The sequence below is a fragment of the Propithecus coquereli genome, unplaced genomic scaffold (genome assembly GCF_000956105.1).
Source record: "Propithecus coquereli isolate 6110/MARCELLA unplaced genomic scaffold, Pcoq_1.0 Scaffold748, whole genome shotgun sequence".
Classification (NCBI taxonomy): domain Eukaryota; kingdom Metazoa; phylum Chordata; class Mammalia; order Primates; family Indriidae; genus Propithecus; species Propithecus coquereli.
In genome coordinates, this window is record NW_012153596.1 from 1148408 (window position 1) to 1175150 (window position 26743).

At 51.8% G+C, this 26743-nt stretch overlaps 2 protein-coding genes across 9 annotated transcripts in view; one reads left to right on the plus strand and one right to left on the minus strand.

Moving 5' to 3' along the window:
- The window catches only part of G6PD (glucose-6-phosphate dehydrogenase), a 15938-nt gene extending 7624 nt beyond the window's left edge, over positions 1–8314 (minus strand). Inside the window, exons 1-2 of one of the 2 annotated variants that reach the window (XM_012662007.1) lie at positions 8183–8314; positions 7182–7309 (exon numbers count right to left, since the gene is read on the minus strand). In XM_012662007.1, the coding sequence (XP_012517461.1) occupies positions 7182–7309; positions 8183–8243 (189 nt within the window). In that variant the 5' untranslated portion in view covers positions 8244–8314. Of the gene's footprint in view, positions 1–7181; positions 7310–7938; positions 8149–8182 lie in introns of those variants that run through there. The other variant, XM_012662006.1, reaches the window with a different exon arrangement.
- On the plus strand, positions 3365–24211 carry IKBKG (inhibitor of kappa light polypeptide gene enhancer in B-cells, kinase gamma). 7 transcript variants are annotated; one of them, XM_012662013.1, is made up of 10 exons: positions 3365–3479; positions 12407–12608; positions 15410–15621; positions 17600–17718; positions 20144–20296; positions 20942–21038; positions 22153–22296; positions 22579–22721; positions 22945–23006; positions 23277–23985. In XM_012662013.1, exons 2-10 carry the CDS (start codon positions 12422–12424, stop codon positions 23414–23416), a joined length of 1257 nt encoding a protein of 418 aa, XP_012517467.1. In that variant the 5' UTR covers positions 3365–3479; positions 12407–12421; the 3' UTR covers positions 23417–23985. The 7 variants fall into 7 exon arrangements, with proteins under 7 accessions (XP_012517467.1, XP_012517469.1, XP_012517465.1 ...); XM_012662011.1 differs by lacking the exon at positions 3365–3479 and adding an exon at positions 8462–8525; XM_012662010.1 differs by lacking the exon at positions 3365–3479 and adding an exon at positions 8714–8862.
- Positions 24212–26743: the final 2532 nt, after the last annotated feature.

Below are 26743 nucleotides of genomic sequence, written 5' to 3' on the forward strand. Positions count from 1 at the left end.
AAAAAAAAAACCTCTTATCAAAGAGTAATAAAAGGGAACTTCCTTAACTTGATAAAGGGCATCTATAAAATACCTTACGACCACCATACTCAATGGGAAATGCTGGAATAATTCCCCATGGAAAGAATATCTGCTATTCGGTCTTTAGTCAATGCAGAACAAGAGCCCCTAGCCAGTGTAGTTAGACAAGAAAATGAAAATGGCGTAAGGTTTGGAAAGGAAGAAAAAAAAACCCGTCATTATTTGTAGATGACAATTTGTCTATTAAAAAACCACCTCAAATCAACCTACAGATAAATTATTAGAATTAATTAGAGTTTAGCAAGGTTGCTAGATTAAGAAAAATCAATAGGCAGGAACAGGCAAATATTTTCTTAGGACACAGAAAGCAATAACCATAAAATTAATAAATTAAGATTTTATCAAAATTAAAAACTGCTCATCAAAAGACACTATTAACAAAATGAATAGACAAGCCACAGACTGGGAGAAAATATTCACCAAACTCATTTGTATCCAGAATATATAAGCAACTCCTACAATAAGAAAACTACCCAATTAAAAACGGGTAGAAGGCTTCGACAGATGCTTCGCAGGGAAGAAAAACAAAAGGCCAGTAAATATGTGAAGAAGCGTTCAAGATTATAGGTTGTCAGAAAAATGCAAATTAAATCACCTACTCGAATGGCTGAGTTGTGGTGGTGCGTGACGGTATAGGCGCTCTCTAAGATAGCTCGACACGCGACCTGGCCGTTCCCCTCCTCGGTACTACCCAAGACAAACACGTTCACACAGACTTGAACACGAATGATCACAGCAGCCTCAGTTCAAAATAGCCCCAACCTGAAACACCTGAAACACCCCAAATGCTGAAAGTAATCAACACAAGAATGGACAAATTATATGTTCACACAATGGACACTACTCAGCAACACAGAGGAAAGAGCTAGAGAGCCATGTGACACCAGGGAATGGCAATGACATGCTGAGCCACAGCACCCAGACACAAGAGATGAAACGCTCTGTGTCCACTTCAATGAAGTTCCAGGATAGGCAAAACTAATCTACTATGACAGAAATTAGATCAGTGGTTGCCTGGAGCAGGGTGTGGACTGCCTAGGAATGGGCACCCAAGAACTTTCTGGAGAGATGAAAATGTCCCATATCATGCTGAAAGTGTGCGACCGATTGTACAGTAAGTTCTGTGCACTGCAATGTGTACCAAAAAAAAAAAGATGGTGAAAAAAACAATAATGGAGCAGAGGGCGGGAGTGGGTTAGAAACTGCCCTCAGGGGCGCAGCGAGCGTAAGGGGATCAGGTGCAGATAATGTTCTGTTTCTTGCTCTAGGAGCAGCTTCCCTGGGTGTGCTTAGTTTGTGAAAAGTCATCGGCTACACACTTACAAGATTTGTTGGGAAAAAATAATTCAAGATAATACCATTTACAAAAGCAAATATTATAAAGAACCCAGAAATAAATCCAGTGAAACACATGTGAGCCCACTAGGAGGAAATGATCAAACTCGGTTAAAGACATCGAAGATGACCTACACAGGGGCCCCCCCCTGGTTCTTGGGCAGAATCACATGGTCCCTTCTCTGAAAGCTTATCAACAACCCAACATGCTTTACTTTTGTAACTTGACACACTTTAGGTGGAAGGGGAAAGTGCAAGAAGGCCAGGGCCTCCTGAAGCACAGAGCGGCAGTCCGCCCTTTCATCTCCGGACCCTATAATCAAGAGTATGGGATGAGCCAGGGCTGCAGAGCGGCCAGAAAGACAGAGAGGCCCAGAGCGCTGCTGAAGACTGGCCCAACTGGATCCTGCCTCACCCCAGACAAAAAAATCAACTCTAGGGGTGAAGGGCTGGAATATTAAATGCAAAATTAACTTCTAGAAGCCTTACCTACAGACATATCTGATTAAAAAAATCAAAACACCACATCCAACAAATTATTTTGAACCCGATTTTTTCCAGATGTTTGGGATGACTTTTCAGATGTAGCCTGTCCTTCTCTGAGCTCAAACCAACCCTCAAGAAGGCAGGCAGGGGGGCGGGGGCAAGGGCAACATACGTAACCTAAACATCTGTACCCCCATAATATGTTGAAATAAAAAAAAATATTATATATATAAAAAAAAAAGAAGGCAGGCAGAACAACACTCCCTGTCTTGGTCCCATGTCACCAGTGGGCTCCACATACTGCGGGCCTCCCTGAAGGTAGAGTCACCTGCTCCCAGCTCCAGCACACCTGAAAGGCCACTTACTACCATCACAAGTGGACTCGTATACAATGGCCCAGCCCATGCCGACTAGCCCTTTAAAAATGAGGAGGTGGCACTGTCTTACGTATAAACTTCAAAAATGATCAAGTAACACGACCATTGGATGAGTCCATTTCTATGAACAAGTACAAAATGGAAGCCGTGTAACCACAGCCAACCCCGCCCACAGACAGGCAGTTAGGAAGCCACGAAGGGGGATCCCAGGTAGGAAACAGCTACCCAGGGCGGGTGGGCTCCATGGGCACTCAGGGATGTCTACGATCTGCAGGGCTCTGCTCTGCCTCCGATTCTGCTTGGGTGATCTTGGCCACGCCTGGGGCTTCAGATGGGGACTTGCAGGCTGATTACTCTCAAGTTCTGTCCCAGCCCAGATGCTGCTGAGTGCCAGGCACACACAAGCAAGTGTCTGCTGCTCATCTCCAGTCTCCACTGGGACCCTCGAGCCCTCAAGTGGGCTCTTCCCAAATCAGGGTTCCCTGTGTTGGTGCCTAGTGGACCAATTCCTTCCACCCCCTGGCCATGTCTGCCAACCACTCACAATTTATGTGCCAGGTGCTCTGGAATGGGTCCCTACTGTAATTGCCACCTTCCATGTGAACTGCTGTGAGAACTTCCTAAATGGCCTCCTTGTCCCCCACATGCTGCAGTGACTGTCTTCAAAAAGATGTCCCAGACCTGCCACCAGCTGGGCTCAGATTGTCTGTGGGACCTCCTCGCCCATCGCTGCCCACGTGATGCCCAGTGTGGCCACCCCAGCGGTCGACTTGCTGCTCCCTGAAGCTGCTTGATTCTCTCACTGCTAGGAGACGCTTCTGCTCTAGCGTCCTTGAAGGTCTAGCTCGGATGACCCCCTATCCTCGCTTGTCCCATTAGTCATGTCACGTCAGCTCAGTGTTGGCCCTGCACACTCCCGAAAGCGCCAAATTGCTGGGAACCACAATGTGCAAATAGCTTTAAGCCTTGCAGCAGGTAATGTTTGCTTATGACCAAATTCCAACCGATTGGGAGGAATCCAAGCAGACTCCAGACAATGCTGGTGGCAGGAGACTGCTCTGCTGAGTCACAGCTGCCCTACACCCCAAACTGTTTGTTCTTGCTGCTCCCTTTGGGATTAACCAGCGACAGAACCTGCTTGCCTTGTTTCAGCTCAGCCCCTGCAACTGACAGTCTGCTGGGTTCCAAGTCACCCTAGAGGTAGGACCGAGGACAGCGGGTGAAGGGGGGAGGCAGGCCACCCCCTCCAACTGAGGGGAGTCCAGCTGTGCCGCATGGCTCCCCTCAGGGCTCAGGGTGGCCCTGCCCTTCTTACTGAGGACTCCTCTGGAGGAATGAATATGAGAAGACATTAGGGAACCTTCCAGCTTGCTCAAGAAAACCTAAACACACCATGCGTGTGTGGGGGGGCGATAAATGGGGCTCTTGGTGAGCAGTGGTTGGAAGCCGCTTATCTTTCCCTACCCCCTCATGTCACCCAAGGACCACGGCAGGGAAGGATCTACCCAAGGACACATGGTGACCTAGCAGCAGAAGCAGGACATGATTAAGATCTCCAGCCACCGGCCGGGCGCGGTGGCTCACGCCTGTAATCCCAGCACTCTGGGAGGCCGAGGCGGGAGGATTGCTTGAGCTCAGGGGTTCGAGACCAGCCTGAGCAAGAGCGAGACCCCGTCTCTACTATAAATAGAAAGAAATTGGCCAAAAAACTAAAAATAGAAAAAATCAGCTGGGCATGGTGGCACATGCCTGTGGTCCCGGCTACCTGGGAGGCTGAGGCAGGAGGATCGCTTGAGTCCAGGAGTTCGAGGTTGCTGTAAGCTAGGCTGATGCCACGGCACTCTAGCCCAGGCAAGTGAGAGAGATTCTGTCTCAAAAAAAATAATAATAAAATAAAAAAAATAAAAAATAAAATAAAAAAAGATCTCCAGCTCCCGATGTCCGGTCAAGCTAGGGCAAAGGGACCTGGGCCACGATCTACCTGTGGTCGCTTGAGATTTGGCCTCAGCCTCCTGTTTTATAAACCCAAATCACTGCAGTCCTTTGTCTTGGTGTGAGGGTTTTAGGATGGAGGGCGCTTGAGACCCAGCAGGGGTGGGGCATCCGGTACCCCTAGGGTCGTTGGGGTCAACGATCTGTCTTGCATCCTGGGGCAGAGCCCTGGGCCTTGGCTGGGGCTCAGCTGGCTCGTGGCCACTGGGGCGAGAGAACCTGGGGGCTGCTGAGCTAAGCTGGGCTGAAAAACCAACAAAAGGGCATCCCTCCTACACCCTGGGGCTTGTGAGTCACCAGGCCTCTGGGGGAGTGCCAACATCATGACATAGCAAGAATTTTATCAACCCAAGGGGGAGAAGTTAGCCCAGAAATGTTTTGAGGAGAGGGAGGGGCTGGAGCTGCCAGGTCATCCCTCATACAGACCCATTATCAGGATGGGTCCTGAGCACCCATCGAGCCCATGGCCCTCATGGCCCAGGTGGGGAAACTGAGGCCCAAGCAGACTCCCAGTCCTATTCTCATCCCCAAATTCCCTGTGTGGGGGGAAGAGACACTCCCTAGCCTTGCTGACGTCTTATCAGGTAGGAGAAGATGCTGTTCCAGGTCCAAGGCTCCTTCCCTTACACTGGTCTATAAGGCCAGAACTTTCTGGAACGGGACAATAAGTACCTCCACTCCCTTTCTGGTGTGGGTAGGAGTCGTGAGAAGGGGGAAGTAGCTGCACAGAAGGGGGAACAGCAAGTGGCTCAAAGCCCATTTGGTAACTCTGTGAACCAGTGTCAGGACAGCCCCAGGAAGGAAGCTGGCCATGTGGGTGAGGGTTGGGTAAGCTGGCCGGGGAGGAGGAAGGGACAGGGGATGGCCACATGGGCCCCACCTGCCCCGGCTCTGGGCCTGCCAGCCACTGGCCTGCTTTCAGTTTCTAGGTCCCATTGAGCTCATTCCCGACTTGGGCTTCAGCGTTTGCTCTTCCTTTCGCATGGGATGTTCCCCTGGCCCTCATCTGTGGGCCTCACTCTGCAGGCTGTCCTTGTGGGATCTACATGTTGTGCAGGGTTGGGGAAACAACGGCCCATTTGTGTCCTCTCTTACATGCACCACTCTGAACTCCTGTCGGTGTGCTTACTCACCTTGGGTCCCCGGCCCCCTACAGCACACAAGTCCCACGAAGAGGGCAGGGACTCTGGCTGCTGTGTCCAGAGGAGTACTCGATCGCTTTGTGTCGAATGAATGACTAAAGAACTTTTCCCAGAGAAGTGGGTTTGGGGATAGTGTGTCCCCAGTGCTACCCTGCCTACCTCCTGCACCAAGTGAGGTGGTATGGAAGGAGGCCTGAGGGTAGGGGCTCTTCTAGGTGATGCCTGAGCATGGTCCCCAGCCCTGCTCCAGCCCCTCCAGCAGGAAGAGGCTCTCCAGGGTACCTCTAGTCCCCCCGACCCTCCCTGGGAGCTGGCACTTGCCATTTCTTGTCTGGGAACCTCTGGTTGTCACTCCCAGAGCACAGGAGAGCAAAGTGGAAGCCTACTGATTGCAATGAAACAAAGTTGCCCAACCCCAAGCTGGCCATAGGTGAAGGCAGCAGAAGTCACACAATCAGCTGAGAAGAGCCTGAGAGACTCTTGGTGTTAGTTTCACACTGAGGTTCAGGGAAAGGAAGACACTTGCTGTAAGTCACACAGCAAGCCTGGATTCTCTCAATGAGGTGTCTAAGAGTTGAGTGCCTGAAGTCATAAGTTATATTATTGTGGCCTGGGTCGCTCTGTTGGCATGTCCTTATGACAGCATGGGATGGGGACAAGGGAATAGGGAGAAATCACCTTCACTTTCTTCCTCGATCTGCTTCTTATACTAAGGGCCTAATGGTCAGAGTCCTAACTGTTAAGGTTTGTGGCTGATCAGAAATACAAAGGTGGCAGAGAGCAGGCTTGGCAAAGGGCAGTGGCACGTTGTTAAATGTGAACAAAAAACTACTGAGTTCCTATGGCACTGAGGGGCCACAATGTGCAAGGTGCTGGGCCAAGGCCTATCCTGTCAAGAGCTAACTAGTTTTCACAGAACTCTTGCTTGAGATTACACGATAAGTTATGGCAAAGATAGTCAGAGGATGGTAAGCAGATTCTTGGGTGCATCTAGGGTTAAAAGTGAAAAATTGAGACCATTTTAATTCGAGATGAAACCCTGGTCCTGCCCATGTCTCTCTGCCACATGGCACATAGGGGGCCATGCTCTAGTCTGGGGGCCATGGCTCTACTAGGACTACCCCTCCCTCTCCTGCCTCCCCTCCCAAGTGCCACCATCATGCTACACCTCTGCCTTTGCTTCTACTCCTGGGCCTTGCCCATCAAAGTGGCAGTTTCACCAGCTGGACGACTGGGGCCAGTTGGGGCGGGGTGGAGCTTTTCAGCAGGCTTTGCAAGTTGGGGCCAAGAGATGGCATTCAAAGAAAGGCTGCCTGTTTGTCCCTAGGGAACTTGGTGTGGTAGAGAGAAGAGGCAGAGACTGGGCTTCAGATCTTGCCTTTGGAACTAACGAACTCTGTGACGTTTGTCACATCATGAACAGGTTTGAAAAAAATACTGAAAGAATCAATAGCATTCCTTGTTTCCCCAGGGAGGAGGAAAAGGTCCAAGTAGATGGTTCTCAAGGACCTTGTAGCCCCAGGACTCAGCTCTATATTCAGTAGCTGGGCACAGGTTTCAGAAATGCCTTGTGTGTATATCAGGTAGGTGGTAGGATGATAATGGCCCACGGGCAAGAGCAATAGGAAGAGCTCGACCTAGCGGAGCCTGCGCCTAGTGTGGCCGAACAATCAGCTGGGAAAGCTGGGAGGCCCGGATCGGGAAGTGCCTCGCACAATGTCACACTCAAAGTCTGTCTTTTAAGATTCAGGGCCTGAGGAAGACTCACCGATGCACCCATAATGATGAATATGTGTGTATCCGACTGGTGGAAGGCATCACCCTGATACAGCTCTTCCCGCAGGATCCCGCACACCTGGGTCCGGCTCAGGGCCACCTGCTCGGCCATGATGCTCTCTGGAGGAAGAAAGGCTCATTGACAAAGTGGGAGGGTTCCTTTGGGCTCTCACTCGGGTAACGGGTAAGGGGTAACGCCTGATTACCAAAACCACTCTTACCAAAACCACTCGCTATGAGCGGCGGGGGGGTGGGGTGGGGCTGGTGGGAAACAGGAGATTTGGTGAGTTAGAAAGGGCCGGCTCTGGCCCCTAGCCATACCTTCCCAAGCTTTCATTCAGGGCATACCTTACAAAATTACCCAAATAAACATTGGTGGATTCCAGCTAGAGCATCAGTTACGTGCAACCGAGTTAAACCCTACTTGGGGCATGGCAGTACATGCCTAGGACTGTAGCAGAAACTCTACGAAGACCTGGATGGAGCATGTTAGATTGTGCAGATGATGGAGTTCAGCTCCAGTTCTCCCCCTGGCGAGCTGGGTGACCCTGGCAATTGCCCTCCCCTCGCCAGGTTTGAGTGTACTCAAGGGCCCCACGAGGGAGGTGCAGAGTATAAAGGGATCGGTTAAGATCCTCTCGATTCTGCTCCATTCCCAAGAACAGCAAACAGCGTGCATCAAAGGGGAGCGTGGTGTAGAGGTAGGCAGCACGCCCCTCCGCCGGTGCGGCGCCCGCCTGCCTGGTTACCTGCGCCTTGTAGCCGCCGCCCTCCGCGCTCACAGCCCGGGAGTGCACTGCCGTTTCCGGGGGCTGTTCCCCGCCAGCCCATTTAAGCAGCGGGGGCGGACGCCTCGGCCGAGCTGACCGATCTCAGGAGAGGCGCGCGGGGCGGAGCCTCGGCCCCCATCTCGCGCAGGCGGGGCGAGGGCAGGTGCGCGCGCATCCCTGGCCAGTCCCGCTCTCGAGCCGCCCCGGCCCACCCCTCAGGCACCTGTGCCGGCCGCTTGCTGTCCCAGCTGCCTCTGCTCCGCACAGTTCTCACGCGTCCCCATCGCCAGCCCCGCCCCTACGGTCCGCTTTTCCTTCCCGCCCTGAAGGCCCTGCGCCCTCGCGGAGGAGCCACTTCCGCCAGCAGCGAGGCCCACGCCTCCTCTGGCTTTGCCTTCGACGTCTGGGTGGGGCCTTCTGAAGCTCCGCCCCCTCGGGAATCAGTCACCTGCTCTCGGGTCAGGCTGGCCCTATTGGGCAGCCTCTTCTTGACTTCTCCCCTGGCAAGGGCCGGATGGCCGAGCGCCCCGAGGCTGGGTGCCACCATCTGAGCGACAAGGAGCAATGTAGGTCGTGGTGCCCTCAAAAGTAGCGGGTGGTGCTTGTCACTAGGGAGTGTCCTGCGGGCTGGCCAAGGCTAGCAGGCTTGGACTTGGATTTGGAGCAAGATGCGGCCTTGCCGCGGTCTCGCAGCTCTCGCCTGCCTCCTGCGTTCCTGGGGGCGGGGTTGCATGTTTTTACTTCCGGATCCCACGTCCACGACACCGGAAGCCGGTAGCGGGGATTTCGACAGGGGAGAAAGGGCGACCGCAGAACTGGGACTTTCTCAGAGCGCCGGGGCCCTAGGAACGCTAGCAGCCCGCCGCTCCCACCCTCCTCACGTCTGACCGGCTCTGCTGACAGGTGTGGTCTTCTTCCCCGAAGACAGGGTTCCATCGGCGGGTGGTCGCCGCCTCTGGGACTCCCCCGGACGTTCAGGCTCCCCCTCTTGTTGGGCCACAGCCCGTTCCTGCCGCGCGCTTCTGGAACTCTGGCCAAGGCGGGCCGACTCAGGACACAGGTTACTTGAGCGGCGAGCGGGACTGTTTCAGCCCCTCCCTTCGCCGCCGCCGCGGGGTCTGACCATACTTTAGTGCGAGGACTCTTCTAGTTCGGAGACATTTACTGTTCAAAGTTGAATGATCTTGAAGTCGTTGAATTCTTTAAAAAGGCCTCAAATATAGTTTGGCAGCCAAGTATCTTATCTCGGGTGCCTCAGTTTGCTCACTTTGCAAAACGATTAATATCTGCCCACCCTATTACCACTCTGTGACCTGAGAATGAATGGGCCATCCTGGTACATTCGAGGAACAGCAAAGAGGCTGGAGCAGAGTGAGTAAGGGGAGCATAGTTGGAGAGGAAGGAATGGGGAACCAGATGGTACAGGGTCTTATAGGCCATTGTAGGGACTTTGGCTTTTACACCAGGGGCAATGGGGAGCTGTGATATGGTTCTCAGTAGAGGAGGGACGAGATCAGAATTATCTTTTAGACTGATCGTTCTGGTTGCGGTGGGGAGAATAGACTGTAGGAGGCAAGGGTGGAAGCAGGGTGACCTGTTAAGAAGCCATTGCAGTAATCCAGGTGAGAGACAATGGTGCTTTGAGCATTTTATTGCTGAAAAATTTTAAAAATGTACAAAAGTAGAAAGATTAGTATAGTAAATCCCATGTACCCATCTCCTAATTTCAACAGTTATCAACTTGTGGCTAATTTTATTTAATTTATACCTCTCACAATCCTCTCCCATTATTTTCAATAGCAGCTTCATTGAGAATGCTGCACAATTCACCCATTTAAACTGTACATCTCAATGGCTTGTAGTACGTATATTCACAGAGTTGTGCAACCATCACCACTTAATTCCAGAACGTTTTCATCACTCTAAAAAGAAACCCCATGCTCTTTAGCTATCAGCCCCCACTCACCCCATCCCTCCCACCCCTAAGAGGCTCTTCCCAGTGGCCATTAATCTACTTTCTGTCTCTATGGATTTGCCTATTTTGGGCATTTCATATAAATGGAATTATACAATACATAGTCTTTTGTGACTTCTTTCTCTTAGCATAATATTTCCAAGATTTGTTCACGTTCTAGCATGTAGATGTACTAGATTTTGTTTATCAGTTGATGGATATTTGAATTGTTTCCATTCTTTGGCTGTTATGAGTAATGCTGCTACAAGTGTTCACATGTGAACGTGTGTTTGCATTTCTCTTGGGTATATGCCTAGGAGTTTTTCCATTGTTTTGAAATGAATTTTAGACATCATCTGTAAATATTTTAGTATACATCTCTCTAAGAAGCAACTTTATAAAACATAACCACAAAATTATTATCACACCTAAAATAGTTAATGTTAATTGCTTAGTGTCATCAAATTGATTGTGGGATACATTTTGACAGGATTTTCTGATTGATTAGATGTGAATGCACGCTCACACGTGCGCGCGCGCGCGCTCTCTCTCTCTCTCTCTCTCTCTCTCTTTCTCTTTCTCTCTTTCTCTCTTTCTCTCTTTCTTTCTCAATGAGAGAGAGTCAAGAAGGACTCCAAGTTATTTGTCCTGATAACTGGAGGATGGATTTGCCATCAACTGATAAAAGTTCCTTGGATGGAATTGGCTTTGGGGGAGTGTCAGGAGTTTTAGAGAGGTTAGTTTTGAGAGGACTACTAGATATCCAAGTAGAAATGTTGAGTTTGATATGTGAGTGTGGAGTGTAGTCTAATTAAGCATTCAGATTGGGGTTAAAGCCACGAGACTGGATAGAATTACTACGGGAGCAAATGTAGTTAGAAAAGAGAAGAGGTTCCACTACAGAGCCTTGGGGCACCCAATATGAAGGGGTGGGAGCCTGGTCAAAGTGCCTGAGCAGGAGTGAGGTAGGAGGAAAACCAGGGCAGTGGGCTGTTGTGGAAGCCAAAGGAAGAAAGTATATTGAGGAGGGAGAGATCAGCTGTGTCTTCTGCTGCTGATGGGTCAGTGGGGTATTCAGTGGGACAGTATCGGTGTAAATAGTCAAAGTGGCAAAGTTTATTTGGTGTTAAAGTCACCCTCCCTCACCTCAGGCATTCTTCCAGAAACTTGTATCAGATTTGCCTTCTCCTGGTAGTCAGTCTTCTTGGGCAGGATTTGAAAGGGCTCCAGGCTGGCACTGTCCCACATGGTCTACTTCTAGTTCACAAGAGAACACAAGCAGCTCAACCTATCTCTCTGCCCCACTGTCTCAGGCTGACAGCCTAGCTCCCACTTTTAGATTCCTTAGCACATGTCATCAGACAGCAGATGTCCCCTCTGCCCCTACCCCTAGCTCCAAGACACACTCATCAGGCTCCGATTGGTCTCCTCAAAGCCCCTCTTACTGGGTATAGGAGTTTCCCAGGGCTGCTGTAAGAAATGACCACAAGCTTGATGGCTTAAAACAGCAAAAATTTAATCTCTCTTAGTTCGTGAGACCAGAAGTCCAAAATGAAAGGGTCAGCAAACCCACACTCCTGAAGGCTCTAGGCGAGGGCCCTCTCCTGCTCTTCCAGCTTCTGCAGCCTGAGTTGTTCCTGGGCCTGTGGCCACATCACTCCAGTCCCAGCTCCGTCTCCACATGCCTCCTCCCTTGTGTGTCTCCCTCTGTCTCCTCTTTTGTCTCTCAGGACTCCTGTCATTGAGTCAGGTCCCACTCGGTAGTCCAGGATAAGTTCACCCTTTTTCCAAATAAAGTCACATTTTTATGTTCTGGGGGTTAGGACGTGGACATATCTTTTTGGGGGCTGCCATTCAGCCTGCTATACTAGGTTAGGGGCCAGCACCTTCTACTTCTCCAGCTTGGAGGTGTTTAGGGGTATGATTCCCAGCACACTGACATCTCCCTCCACACATAATCCTCCCTAATTTCCCACCTCTGTTGAAATTCTTAACTTCCATTTACAGCCTGGATATAGGTGCTAGGCAGAGAGTTTTAAATCAGTGCTGAAGGCCGGGCGCGGTGGCTCACACCTGTAATCCTAGCACTCTGGGAGGCCGAGGTGGGCGGATTGTTTGAGCTCAGGAGTTCGAAACCAGCCTGAGCAAGAGCGAGACCCCATCTCTACTAAAAATAGAAAGAAATTAATCGGACAACTAAAAATATAGAAAAAATTAGCCGGGCATGGTGGTGCATGCTGTAGTCCCAGCTACTCAGGAGGCTGAGGCAGTAGGATCGCTTGAGCCCAGGAGTTTGAGGTTGCTGTGAGCTAGGCTGACGCCACGGCACTCACTCTATCCCGGGCAAAAGAGTGAGACTCTGTCTCAAAAAAAAAAAAAATCAGTGCTGAACCCTGGCCACATAACTCCTGCACAGAGTAAGCTCCTTGTCCTGCTGGGTAAGAGAATTCTGCATGGGTCTCATGTGATGCCTCCGCTGCCTTTCTCTTCCAGACCGTGACTTGTTGGATGAGCAGACACCTCTGGAAGAATCAGCTGTGTGAGATGGTACAGCCCAGTGGTGGCCCAGCAGGAGACCAGGACGTGCTGTGTGAAGAGTCTTCTCTGGGGAAGCCAGCCATGTTGCATCTGCCTTCAGAGCAGGGCAGTTCTGAAACCCTCCAGCGCTGTCTGGAGGAGAATCAAGAGCTCCGAGGTGAGGAAGACAGCGGGTGGGTGGAGTAAACGTCAGGAGACCCAGCCCTGCTGAGGGAAAGGCTTGTTCTCCTCACTCGCACCTCTGTGTTTGCTGGGTGTGGGTGGAGATTCGCCTGAGAGGTGGCTAACATTTCAAGCTTAGCTATCCTCCCTCTTGGTTTCAGGTGAGGTTCCCCAGAAGTGGATGCTGAAGTGCAGATCAGAGGGCAGGAAGTTTATTTACAGGGCACTCAGGACCAGTACTGGGCAAGGGAAAGGAGGGACAGGGGAAGGAGCAGGGGTGGGCAGAGGGAGAAGTGGGCTGTGGGGCAGGCTCCAGGACAGCCTCGGCTGACCCTAGGGGAGCTTCGGAGCTGGAATGACCCACATGGCTGGGCCTCTATATCCCTAGCTGGCCGGTGGCTCTTGGGCAAGGCAGCATGTGCTGTGGCCAGTGGAAGCCATAGTTACTGACCCACTCCCCCACCTCCTTTGCTGGACAGTGGTCTGGAAGTTATGTGGGCTCCTGTGCCAACCAGTCACATGCTCTGTAGGCTTCAGAGACTGGTGCTGGCTGACACCCTGTGGGCAGGGACCAAATCCGTGCCTAGAATATATGTCTCGTCTTTTTGTCAAGACGAATCGCCTTTCCTTCCAGGGTGAAAGGGGCCTAACGCATTCATGTTGCCACCAAGGGGCTGCTTGGTCTCCTTGAGGGTGAAGCTACATTGGAGAGAGAGAACCAACATGAGCTGCCTGCTTTAGGGCCAGGTCAGCACCGTTGGCACCTGAAGCTGGATGATTCTTTGTGGTGGGGGCATCCTGCGCACTGCAGGGTGTTGAGTAGCATCCTTGGCCTCTGCCAACTAGATGCCAGCAGTACCCATCCAGTTGTGACAACTAACAATGCCCCCAGACATTTCCAGTTGTCCCCAGGTGAGACCTGCTGTATTGGGGCCTTCAGGACACTAGTGCACATAGAGCTGGCAACCAGGTCAGGGGCCTCTGCTCGTCCCCAGGAGAGAGCTCTACCGAGGGAGACTTGGGAGTGAGAGTGTTGCACGCCAGCTGTGCAGGGACCCTGGTTCCCTTCTAGGCCGTGTGTTCCGTGCAGCAGCTTCCCTGGGGCTCCAGCAGCATGTGGAGGCCTTGAGGCTATATTGCTTCTACCTGCTCTGCCTGACCTGAGCTTGGTGGGTGGCAAGTGGAACTCAGTGGCTCCATGGCAAGTGGAACTCAGTGGCTCCATGTGTCGGGCCCTGGATCAAACCCCCAGGGGTCCTGAAGATGTCTGCCGCCCAAGATGCTCATGACTGTGTTGGTGGAGAAGGCTGGGAGAGCCAGGGAGAAGGGAGGACATAGTCTTTGTTTGGAATGCTTGGGGAGACGCTTCATGGAAGAAGTTTGTGTACCTAGTACGTGATTCAGTTTACGTGACTTGTCCAGAAGAGGGCAATGCCAATCCCCAGAGGCATAGAACAGGTGGGTAGGTGCCAGGGATTGGAGAGGGGGAAAGGGAAAGTGACTGCTAATGGGTCTGCAGTTTCTTTTTGTGGTGCTGGAAATGTTCTGGAATTAGGTAGTGCTGATGGTTGCACAACCTTATGGATATAGTAAAAACCACTGAATTGACACTGTATATTTTATTTATTTATTTATTTATTTATTTATTTAGAGACAGAGTCTTACTGTGTTGTCCCGGCTAGAGTGCCGTGGCATCAGCCTAGCTCACAGCAACCTCACACTCCTGGGCTCAAGCGATCCTCCTGCCTCAGCCTCCCGAGTAGACACTGTATATTTTAAAATAGTTAAAATGGTGAATTTGATGTTATGTGAATTTTACCTCAGTTAAAACAATTAAAAAAAAAAAGTTGCAAGCTGGGCGTGGTGGCTCACGCCTATAATCCTAGCACTCAGGGAGGCTGAGGCGGGAGGATCGCTTGAGCTCAGGAGTTCAAGATCAGCCTGAGCAAGAGTGAGAGCTGGTCTCTACTAAAAATAGAAAAATTAGCCAGGCGCACTGGTATGAGCCTATAGTCCCAGCTACTAGGGAGGCTGAGGCAGGAGGATCACTTGAGCCCAGAGTTTGAGGTTGCAGTGAGCTACAGTGATGCCACTGCACTCTAGCCAGGGTGACAGAGCGAGACTCCATCACAAACAAACAAAAACATTTAAAAAAAAGTTGCATGTGAGCTGAACTTTGAGCTGAGCCAGCAGGATTTGGATGGGTTCCCCCAGGGTGGGTGGAGGGGGTGGGTGGGTATTGTGCTTGTCAGCAGGAAGTAGTTAGCTGGTCAAGGGTCTTGACTGCCTGCCCCCATTTTATACAGCTCTGTACTTGCTAGAACCTTCATATGTCACTGATCGGTTTTATTACCTCAGACAGCTCCTTTACTACCCGGGATGTCCCTTGGGTGTGGGGCTTTCCTTTCCTCTGGCCTCTGCTGACCGCAGGCATGCTAGAACACGCTGATCTGGAAGAAAGCAGGGCTGTGGTCCTGGGAGGGACTCAGTGCCCCAGGGCAGGCATACCTGAATTGACCAGAATACAGATGAATTCCAGAGTTGCTTACAAAGAAAGTGGCATGTGACACATACTTTTAAGTGAAGCTGGTGTGTTTGGTATTTCTTAGAGAAACTTAGAGGCATATTATTAGTGTAACTGATTTTGGAAGAGTTTAAAGCATAAAAGGGGGTGTTTGGAAGCCAGCTATCCCTGTGAGAGGCCACTTAGTATTATGGATGGGGGGCTCCTGCTTCTGGCCTCTGACCTCCTGAGCCTCAGGCTCACCTTCCCTTTGCTGTCCCCTTTGCCACCAGATGCCATCCGGCAGAGCAACCAGATGCTGCGAGAGCGCTGTGAGGAGCTGTTGCATTTCCAAGTCAGCCAGAGGGAGGAGAAGGAGTTCCTCATGGACAAATTCCAGGAGGCCAAGAAACTGGTGGAGAGACTCAGCCTGGAGAAGCTCGACCTGAGGAGGCAGAGGGAGCAGGCCCTGCAGGAGGTGGAGCACCTGAAGAGATGCCAGCAGGTAGCCAGGAGCTGGGGGCCTAGCCCCACCCGTGGCACCAGCTGCCTGCATTCTGACAGGGACACTAGTATTCCAGGAGGGAACCAGGGGTCCCCAAGAACTGATGTGCTGGGAGGACTAGAAGTCAGAAAAGCTACAGTTTATTGCAACGAAAGGGCAGGGGTTAAAATCAGCAAAGGTACAAGGTGCGGAGGGCGGGGTCCAGCAGAGGCTGGGCGAGAGCTTCCGGGTGTCCTCTCCGGGGAGGTGAATGGACAGTGCTTAACTCTCCCAGCAGTGATTTGTGAGCAACAATGTGTGACAACACATGTGGAGTATTGCCAACCAGGGACGCTCCCCCTGGGCTGTGGTGTCCAGGGTTTGTACTGGGGGTGGGTCACGTAGGCATGGAGCGCCCACGGGGCTGACCTGGCTACACAGGCTCCAACCACCTGAAGGTCCCACTGATAGCATGTGGCTCAGGCTGCCCCCACAAATCATGTCATTAGCGTAGACTACCTGGCAGGGTCCTAGGCCCCTGCTAAACTGAGACACTCTTATCAGGCAGGATTTTCCAGGGGCTTAGAGATTATCCTCCAGGAGCAGGTCAGACCCCCAGGCCTGGGGGTTGACCCTACACTGGGCAGAACCTCCAAAGGAAAGCATGCTTAGTGTTTGCTGAAGGCTGTTTCAGAGCCTTTCTGTCCGAGCTTGGCTGATCTCACGATCCTGGTGACAGTAGTCAAGAAGGAGATGTGCTGCCTCTGAGGGGCAATGTGGGGAGAATTGGTGGCTTAAGGCCTTTGTTTGCCATCTGGGGAAGTGTATGAGTTTTCTAGGACTGCTGTAATAAGGTACCACAAACTGGGGGGCTTAAAGTAGGGGGAAGAGCTGAGCTCTATTCTGATGTGCGCAGAGGGCACTGGGTGTTTTACAGGGAGAATGAGGGGGTCAAGAGGCGGGTGAGTGGGGCCTCAAGTGAAAAACGACAAAGGGGGGTCAACGTCCATGCAGTGAAGCCAGCTGTTTATGGAAGTTAGGATCCTGCCCTCCCACGGCGACTGGCAGATGGGGGCCTACCCTTCCTGATGGCTCTCGGGTCCTTGAGAAAGACACTGCTAGGTTGTAGGCGATACACAGACATCTCAAAGGGACAGAGCAGGCATTCACAGCTGGGAGCCCTTTTTAGTAAATGTTCTAAGAAGTGGAGTTCAGGGTCCTGTGTCAGGTGCTGGCCAGAAGGAACAGTACATTCTTCTGACAGCCCTGAGTGTTCCCAGATGGGAACTCAAAAGGGGGCTGGGGCATCCCAGGGATGTGGCCTTAGGCTTCCAGAAGCCTTGTTAAAGTTGGGTCAAGTGTCTTAGTGCAGGGGTTTGAATGGAGTGTTCATGCCGAGAGTTTTTGCAGTTCTCAGTGTTTAACAAAATTCAGTATCCATTCTTGCTTTACAAAAACTCTCACCTTGTGGCCCCAGGCCTGTGGACTAGAGCTTGTATTTTCTCTGCTGTCTCTGTGTCTTGCCTCCTTTTGCACCGAGTCTCAGAGAGGCTGAGAGACATTCCCTGCTGGGGCACAGCACAAAGCCACCAGGTGCAGCCCTCACAGCCTAGTTGCCAGGGCAGTGGCTGAGCTGTTGGCAGCCTCAGGAGACTCAGGGCATCTCTGTGCTACTTCAGCCGTTGTGGTCTCTGCCCCATCTGCAGGAGTCAGGAGGGGGTCTTGGTGGCCAGGACTCGACCCCTTTCCACTGCTTCAGCTGTCTTGCTGGGGTTGGGCAGCTTCAGGAGATGAGGCTGAGATGAGTGGGGGAAGTTGGGCAGGTCAAGGTGGAGCACTGGGGTGGGTTAGGTGGCTGCTGGGTTCATGAGGCCTTAGGGTGCCTGGCTTTGAGGGTGCTGAGGGCAGGTGAGAAGTCCTTAGGGTGTACATGCTTCGGGATTTGGAGTGGCATCTCGGGACAAAGCAGTGCTGACAGGAGTGGCTTTCTCTCCTACAGCAGATGGCTGAAGACAAGGCTTCTGTGAAAGCTCAGGTGACATCCTTGCTGGGGGAGCTCCAAGAGAGCCAGAGTTGCCTGGAGGCCGCCACTAAGGAACGGCAGGCTTTGGAGGGCAGGTGAGTGGGGACCAAAAGCCTGCCCTGGAGGCCACTTCCAGGGTTTTAAGAAGAATGAGGTGGGTTTTGGGCCTCCAGGGAATTCCTCCGTGGACGCCGCATGAATACCTTACGGATGTCAGAGCAGGTGTTTGGAAATATCTGGGCTTTGACCCTTTGTTGAAGTTTGTATTATTTCTTTAGGAGGCATTTCAGGGGTTCGAGGACCACACCCACAGTGCGTTGTTCTCTGGAAGGACTTTCAGGACCTGGCACACAGTCGCCCCACCAGCTGAGGTTGATCATAGGGAAAGGGCATGTGGCAAGACCTGCCAGGGCAGGAGCCACGGGTGGAGTTTGGTGTTTCTGCCCAGGGATGCTCGCTAGAAATTTGGCACCTCGGGTATTCATTGAGGTCTAGTCATGTTGGCATCCTTTACTGGGCATGTACCAAAATTCCCAACTCCCAGCAGGAGAGTAGGTGCTTGGCATAAACCACATTCCAGGTGTAGGGCCCACCCTCATCAGTAGGGAAAATGTCACAGCAGTGGAGGGAACTTGTACCAGCCAAGGGCCAACCTTGTGAGCCAGCAGCCTCAGGCCTGCCAGTCATTCTCTTTTGCAAAAGGGTCTTGGTTGCCGGGAATGTGGCCAACGTTCCCCGCAAAAAACCAGGTCCCTTTGGTAGAGTTGCAAGGGATGAGAAAATAATAGAGAAAAATGGAAAATAAAAAAAAATAAAAGAATACACAGAGACAAAGATATAGTTTTGTAAGTTTATGAAAATTATAGGCAAAGCGGGATCTCAGGGGGCCTGGACCTTCTCTGTGGGTCTCAAAAAGCCCCGAATGAGGTCTTACATGGTAACTTATAGGGAATAGTGATTAATTGCCAGGGGTAACAGATTTACATAACAACAGGTAGTTCCTCTCAGGTTAACAGATTTTCAAAAGGCTTCTACAGATCCTTGAACTAATTCTATCTACGTGAACAAATAGTTACAAAATCTTTCAAAGATTAACTTCTAAGTTCTAAGGTAAATTTATCACTTAACAGAGGGGTTAAACAGATATGTTGGCTCCATATTTATTAGGTTATTGTGAATGGAGACAGGCAGTCTAGAGTGTTTAAACAAGAGCTTGCTTATAGCCATTTGGGCAGTTGTCTGTTCTGGGGGGCACTCCATTGTCAGCTCTCATCCTGTAGTTTTTAACAGATTTGCTTTGCTTTACAAAGCAAGTCCAAACCTTTAGGTCTGAGAAACGCGGCGCCTTGTGGGATACAGCTGCTACTGTCTTTCAGAGACACCCTTCCAAGTGTAACAGCATTTGAAATACAAACCAACACGTTCACATGTTCCTTCAGGGCAAAGCTCTGCAAAACTCCTAAGATAAATCCTGTCTGCAAACACGTTTATATTAATTCATGGAGCAACACTTGGTTCTTATAAGCGGGATCATTGCATCCAAGGGCAGGAAGGTTTCCATGGTTCTCATACCACCCAGCTGCTGCCCTCCAGACAGCTGGGCCAGCTGACAGCAGTGGCCCCAGCCATCCCAGCATGGTATGTGGTCAGGGTGCACTTGGGGCAGTCGTCAGGGAGCCTTCTTGTAAAAGCTCGGGCTTTGATGGGCAGAGAGGGCTGGGGCAGGGTGGGGGGGAAGTGTGAATGAAGGCATGGAGGGGAGAGAGCCAGACAGCTAGGCCAGCCAGGCAGAGTTGGGGAGACTGGTGCAGGGCTCCATCTGCCTGCGGCCTGAGGCCACCCCAGGTCCACACAGAAGCACCTGCCATCACCCCCGCAGTGGGGGCTGTGGAAGGCCTTGGGGCAGTGGGATGAGGCTGGAGCCAGTGCAGATTAACACACTGACTGCCACACCAGAAAAAACTTTTTCCTTGGGGCCACAGTGTTTTATTCCGAAGATAGAATTAAAACTTCGAAAACAAAATAATCCTTCTACTTTAATGAAAAATGGAATTTATTGACTTCTATTCATTTAATGCATGTTTTTAGAATTAATTTGTCAATATTAATTGTAACAATAAGAACATCAACAAGTAAGATTTTCATGAATCAACTGCAGGGCTTTGCGCAGGTTTTGCTTCACGAGGCCCTGGGCTCAAAACTAGCATGAGTTAAATGCAACTCACATGGCAGTTAATGTGTTAAGGGAGCTGTGAGGTGCTTGCTTCCAGGCTTCCTTGCCATCTGTACTTGGGTGTCTTCTGGGCCCCTGCATTGAAGTAAACACAACTCAAGCAGAGCTCCTTATCTGCTGCCCCCACCTGGCCCCCTGCGGTTGTCCCTGTCTCTGGTGACAGTGCCTCCGCCCTGACGTGTGGAGTCAGCTTGTAGTCGCAGGATTTTCAGAACCCACCCTACTTGCAGCCCCCCTCCCCTCCCCCTGCCTTCTGCCCTCAGTCTGTTCTCCTGTCCCTGTTCCAGGGCCCGGGCAGCCAGCGAGCAGGCCAGGCAGCTGGAGAGTGAGTGTGAGGCGCTGCAGCAGCAGCACAGCGTGCAGGTGGACCAGCTGCGCATGCAGAACCAGAGCGTGGAGGCCGCGCTGCGCATGGAGCGCCAGGCTGCCTCAGAGGAGAAGTGAGTCTGCTGGGAAGTGGCCCAGGGCGGCGGGGGAGCGGGTGGGTACCAGATTGCCCGTAGCTTTCTTCTGCCTTCTGGAGAGTCCTTTTAGGGACTGGCTGTAGGCAAGGGACGATTCCATCCCTTAGCCTTGCTAATGGTAAAGTTGACCATTATCATACCCAGGCAGTTCATCTTTGGTACAATAATGTTATCTGTTATCCAGTTCACGTTTATATTTCACCGTGTGTCCCACATGAGTCCCGAAAAACCCTTCTATACCAGTATCTGATCCAGGACCTCAAGTTCCTTTCCTTGGCATGCCTTTTGAATCTCCCTTACTCTAGAACAATCCCCCTGCCTTTCTGAGTTTTTCATGAAGTTGACATTTTTCAAACATGCAGGATGTTCCATTTTATTATAAACATTTAAAAATGTTAGCTCCAGGGAAAATGATATTAACTATTTAGCAATCAATCCAATTGCAGTAGTACTGGCAGTCAGCAAAGCCTCAGAGTTGACGGCCTCAGGAGTCCACGTGCGGCCTTGGAAGCCCCCATTCCAGGAATGTGACAGAAAGGACAAGTGTAGAATTAGAAATGGGTAAAGCTGTGGCTGGCCTGGGACAAGGTGGTTTCTCCAGCAAAAGCTCCTTTTCCTCAGGCGGAAGCTGGCCCAGTTGCAGGTGGCCTATCACCAGCTTTTCCAAGAGTATGACAACCACATCAAGAGCAGCGGGGTGAGCAGCGAGCGAAAGCGAGTGAGTATGGCCGGCCAGGGCTGGCTAGGGCTGGCCTTGCCTCTTCCTCTCCCTGCACCCCCAGGGACAGGGAAGACTATGAACCCTGAGACTTGACAGAATTGGCCTTTGGGAGGCATACTTAACTTCTAAACCTTTATCATGCCTGCAGCTGGGACAGCTCAGGGGAGACCGTGGGGAGGTGGGGACATTTGGGATGCTCTCAGCCACATCGGCAGGCCACCCCCATGGTGGGCTGGGCCAGGGCCTTGGGATGCTCTTTCTGTGAGGCTGGGGACATGATTGTCTCCATGGACATCCCCTCCTGCCACCCATCACCATCTGGCTCAGTTTTCCCTGAGCCAAGGTAAGGCCGGGTAACATTTCCATCCCACTGTCAAAAGGCGCAGTGAGCCTTTTTCTAGTTTGTCCTCATGAGACCTAAACTGGGCGTGATTTCTAGCAGTCACATTTTAAGAAGGACATTGTTGACTGTGAATTTACCTAGAGGAGACTTATAAGGATGAGGCATGAAACCAGGTCACATGAGGAAGAGTTAGTTGTACAACTGGCCACGTACTCTCTGGAGGGAAGTGTTGGTGGGGTGTGTGTGCGTGCGTGCGTGTGTGTGGCGGGAGGATGTCTGTGTGGGGTGAGCAGACCTTTGACCACACGGCAGAGTGGAAGGAACAATGTGCATGTGGTGGGCATGCAGTTGGTAGAGGGTTCGTGCATGGGACTGGCTCGCTGTGTGTGGGCAGCCACGGGAGTGAGTGTGGCCCCTGTCTCTTCAGCTGGGATTCTGTGGAGGGAATGTCTCCTTGGGTAGGAGGTTGTGCCAGATGACCTGAGAGTTCCCTTCAGTCCCAAGATTCTTCTATGTCCTGAGAGAAACCTCAGCATTTCTTCTGTCCTTTTGGGCCTTGACAGGTTGCAGTATTCTCCCTGTACACATTGAGGTCCTGTGATGGGCTCTTAAAGTGAGGGGCTGGCATCGTTGCAGCTCGCCTCAGCCAGGGCTACTCTTTTGTCCTTCTCAGTTCTCCTCAGCTGGAGCAGCAGCCTGCCCGGGAGGTGGCTTAGGCCCCGCCCTGGGCCGACGAGGCTCTGTCAGCTCCCCCTTGCCCGTCCTTAGGGAATACAGCTGGAAGATCTCAAGCAGCGGCTCCAGCAGGCCGAAGAGGCCCTGGTGGCCAAACAGGAAGTGATCGACAAGCTGAAGGAAGAGGCCGAGCAGCACAAGATTGTGATGGAGACTGTTCCAGTCCTGAAGGCCCAGGTGAGGGCCCTCCTCTGTGGTCCGCCTTGGCACTGGCAACTGGCATATCCCTTTGGCATCATTTTGCAGTGGCTTCCTGTAAGCTTTCCGAGCCCCTCGTGCTGTTCCTTGACCTCTCAGTGCACCTAGGGTCACTTGCTGCCGTGTGTGTTTCCTCCGTGCTGCCGTGGGCTCCGGGAGGACAGGAGCGGGCTCTGCTTCGTTTCCCCAGTGCCCAGCACAGAGTGCCCCTGATGGTGGTGGCTGGACGGCAGGCACATCCCTCTCTCCTGCGTTTGCCAGGCGGATATCTACAAGGCGGACTTCCAGGCTGAGAGGCAGGCCCGGGAGAAGCTGGCTGAAAAGAAGGAGCTTCTGCAGGAGCAGCTGGAGCAGCTGCAGCGGGAGTACTCCAAGTTGAAGGCCAGCTGTCAGGAGTCGGCCAGGTAGGCCTCTGAGAGCGTGCCTCACGGGCAGCGGGCACAGCGCTGGGGGCTCAGCGGTGGTAACCACAGGAGACCGATGGCACCTGGCGTTCCAGGTTAGGCCTTGCTGCACTTCCCTTCCTCTCTTCTCTGGGCCCGTCCTTGTAACAGCTTTTTCCACGCTAGTGCAGCTAGGAGCTTTACAGAAATGCACGTATTGATTGGACAGTTTCTGTTTTCAAAGGATTGAGGATATGAGGAAGCGGCACATAGAGGTCTCCCAGGCCCCGTTGCCCCCCGCGCCAGGTGAGTGAGCGACTGCAGGAGGAGGCAGGTGGGGAGGGCTCTCCAGAGCCTTGACGGCAGGAGCTGGTATTGGCCATCCCCGCCCTCAGTGCCCCCTGCCCTGAGGCAGTAGTGGTGGCTCCTGGCCTCACATGGGTGGTGACCCTTACAAGGGTCAAATAGACAGTCCTGTCAAGTCTCATTGCCTCTCCATCCTCCCCTTCCCTCTGACTTGTACCTGGGACATACACGAAGCCCATATACCTGGCACCGCCTGTTCTCTTTTCCCAGCCCACTCCTTTCACCTGGCCCTGCCCAGCCAGAGGAGAAGCCCCCCTGAGGAGCCGCCCGACTTCTGCTGTCCCAAGTGCCAGTATCAGGCTCCCGATATGGACACCCTGCAGATACATGTCATGGAGTGCATTGAGTAGGGCTAGCGAGCACAAGGCCACCTGCAGATGACACACCCAGGACCATGCAGTCTCTGCTTTCCTCTCCACCTGCCTAGTCTAGGATTAAGGGCTAGGTGACAAAGAGTGGGCCATTGCTTCACACCCTAGGAGCTGGCTGCAGGGCTATATGCTTTAGCCCTGTTGGCCTGCTGAGCCACCTCTTTTAGGTTGGGCCTGATGCTCTGCTCTTTTTGTTCCATTCTGTCTGCTTGAGCCACTTGCCTCCGGGGGCTAATCCCTCCCTGTCCTTCCACTCGCCACCCAGGAAGTGAAGAATGGAGGTCAGGGGCTCTTGGGGAGAGCTGCGCCCCCACGCAGAGCTGGGCAGCAGCTCTTTTTCCCACCGGCTGCTGCCTCACCCTTTCCTGTGCTGCAGGCGTGCCGTGCTCTTACCGCGCACACCACTGCGCTCCTCTTGGGCAGTGTGCTGTTCCATTTTGTGGCCATACCATGGCGCATTTAACTAGTCCCAATTGATGGACATTTGGATTGTTTTCAGTCTTTTTGCTATCATAAATAATGGTGCAGTGAAAATCCTTGTGCATTAATCATGTGTATTTTTGGGATATTCTTAGAAGTGGCACTGCTAAGTGTGTGTGATGTCTGGGGTGGGTGATGCCTGGAGCTTGGTTTCTTGCCCCTGTCCCCCTGGTTCCCATAGCCTTGCCAAGGAGGGGGTGGGCAAGCCTTGGATTTTTACCATCCACAAGGTATGCAGTTCTGCTATTAAGAGCGAGCTTAGGCTGGGCGCGGTGGCTCACACCTGTAATCCTAGCACTCTGGGAGGCCGAGGCGGGTGGATCGTTTGAGCTCAGGAGTTATAGACCAGCCTGAGCAAGAGTGAGACCCTGTCTTTACTGAAAAAATAGAAATTAGCTGGACAACTAAAAATATATATGTAAAAAATTAGCCGGGCATGGTAGTGCATGCCTGTAGTCTCAGCTACTCGGGAGACTGAGGCAGGAGGATCGCTTGAGCCCAGGAGTTTGAGGTTGCTGTGAGCTAGGCTGATGCCACGGCACTCTAGCCCGGGCAACACAGTGAGACTCTGTCTCAAAAAAAAAAAAAAAAAAATGAGCTTAAGCATCTTTTCAGAGGTTAAGGGCCCTTTTCAATTCTGCTGTGAACGGGCTGTTTGTATCTTACCCATTTCTCTCCTGGGTTGTTATCTTTTGTTCCTCACTGTTTAGGAGCTCTTTGTTCATTAGCAGGATTAGCTTTTGCCTGTGATAGACTTTTCCCACTTTGACTTTGCTACTGTTTTGCGGCCTTGAAATTTTTATCTTTATGTAGTCACATTTATCCATTTTTTTTTCCTGTAAGCCACTTTGCAAAATATGGTACCTTACAAACGACAGAGGACTCTTCACTTGTTTTGCAAGGTTCTGGACATTTCCTAGGATGTGAAAGCCATGGGCATTAACCCTGCAATTGTAGGAAGGGAAGGACGTGGAAAGTTGAGAGAGGATGCAGTGCGTGCACGTCACTGACTCCTCCCTGCCTCGGTCCTCCTTTCCACTCTCCTCCAAGCTCCCCTGGTTGGGAATGGGATGTTGTGATTCTCTCTCTGGGCTTTTTCACAGGCCTTCCTGCTATTTGACTATGAGAGGGCTGACTAAGAATTAGAATATAAGACCTTCTAAAAATAAGCCTGGGTTGGGGGCTTTCTCAGCATCTGCAGGGAGTGGGGAGTGACTTTTCCATTTCCTAAAGCCAGGTGTGTATCAGATTATACTTTGGGAAAATGTTAAAGGCATGGGCAGGTTCTCTGCTCATGGATGCTGCATTTAAATCCTCCTAATCCTGCAATTTTTCTACAAGAACACTTTTAATTCTTTTGGAAGGAGAGTGTAGGGGTGTCCTACAGCTGCTGTAACAAAACACCACAAACTTGGTGGCTAAAAACAACAGAAACTCATTCTTCCACAGTTTTGGAAGCCAGTAGTCTGAAATCAAGTTGTTAGCAAGGTTGGTTTCTTCTGCAGGCTCTGAGAGAGAATCAGATCCAGGCCTGTCTACTAGCTTCTAGTGGTTGCTGGTAATCCTTGATGTTCCCTGGCTTGTAGACCCATCACTCCAATCTCTGCCTCTGTGGTCACATGACCTCTTCCTCTTCGTCTGCCTGTGTCTTCTCTTCTGTCTCTTACAAGGGCACCTGTCATTGGGTTGGGGCCCACCCAGTAGTCCAGGATGAGCTCCTCACCTCCAGATCCTTACCTTCCTTACAGCTGGAAAGATCCTTGTCCCAGATAAGGTCTCATTCACAAGCTTTGGGGGTTAAGATTTGTACCTGTCTTTTCGGGGCCACCATTCAACCCAGAGCCCACTCAGTCCCCAGGGTAATGGTGGCTGCTGGGCTATAGAGTTTGGTGTGGGGTAGGCTCTTGCAGGCACGGGGACATCTTGTCTCCAGGTGGACACTCCTGCCGGGGCCAGCAGACATGGGTGGGAGAGCTGGGTAGGCTGCTGTTGGATCACCTGCATCCTGGGTAGTGGCCACTGACCGTAGGAGTGGGCTTCACACTTCTCAAGAGGATGAACTGAGGCATGTGGGAGCCCTTCTTTGACCAGCACCGTCTTCTGAAAGGAGCTTTGAAAGAAAGATGAGACACAGGAGCGGCGAGAGAAGCAGTTGTTCTCCTGAGGAACTTTGCCACGTGGCCTGCACAGCAGTAGCATCTGGGAGCTGGAGGAACACTCGTGCTTAGGCCCCCTGGACCAGTTGAGACTCACTGCCCTTCCCAGAGGCTGGGTGCCCTTGCTGCCTGCCTTACCCTCCCTCATTAGCACGGTGTAGGGTTGATCGTACATTACACACCAAGGATTTGAAACCGTGCCATTTGCCCAGAAGTAGGGCATTCTGCTTTCTTCCTTTCTGGCTTTACTTAGATTGGGCTTCCAGAACAACTGGCCAGATTCCTCCCAGGAGGGAACCAGTCTGCCTGCCTTATTAGCTATGGCCCCTTGATCCACACAGCTAGAAGGACATCCCACCTGGAACCTGTGTCATCCCTGTTCATCCACGTCCCCCTCCTGCCGCTCAATGCACAAGAGAAATGCAGGCGACCAGTAGGCACAATAAGAAAACATTTCACCCTCACTAGTAATTAAAACACAAACTCCAACAGTAAGAAAAAATTGATGTCAAAATAGCAACAAATGAAGCCCTACGTATGGCGCCCTGCTGGCAATGGGCAGGGCACAGGCCTTGTGATGTTGCCCCTTCTGAGGGGGCTGTTTGGTGGGATGGAACAAGCACTTAGGAAGTGTCCTCAGCCCTTTTAACCATAAGAGTTAGTGGGGTAC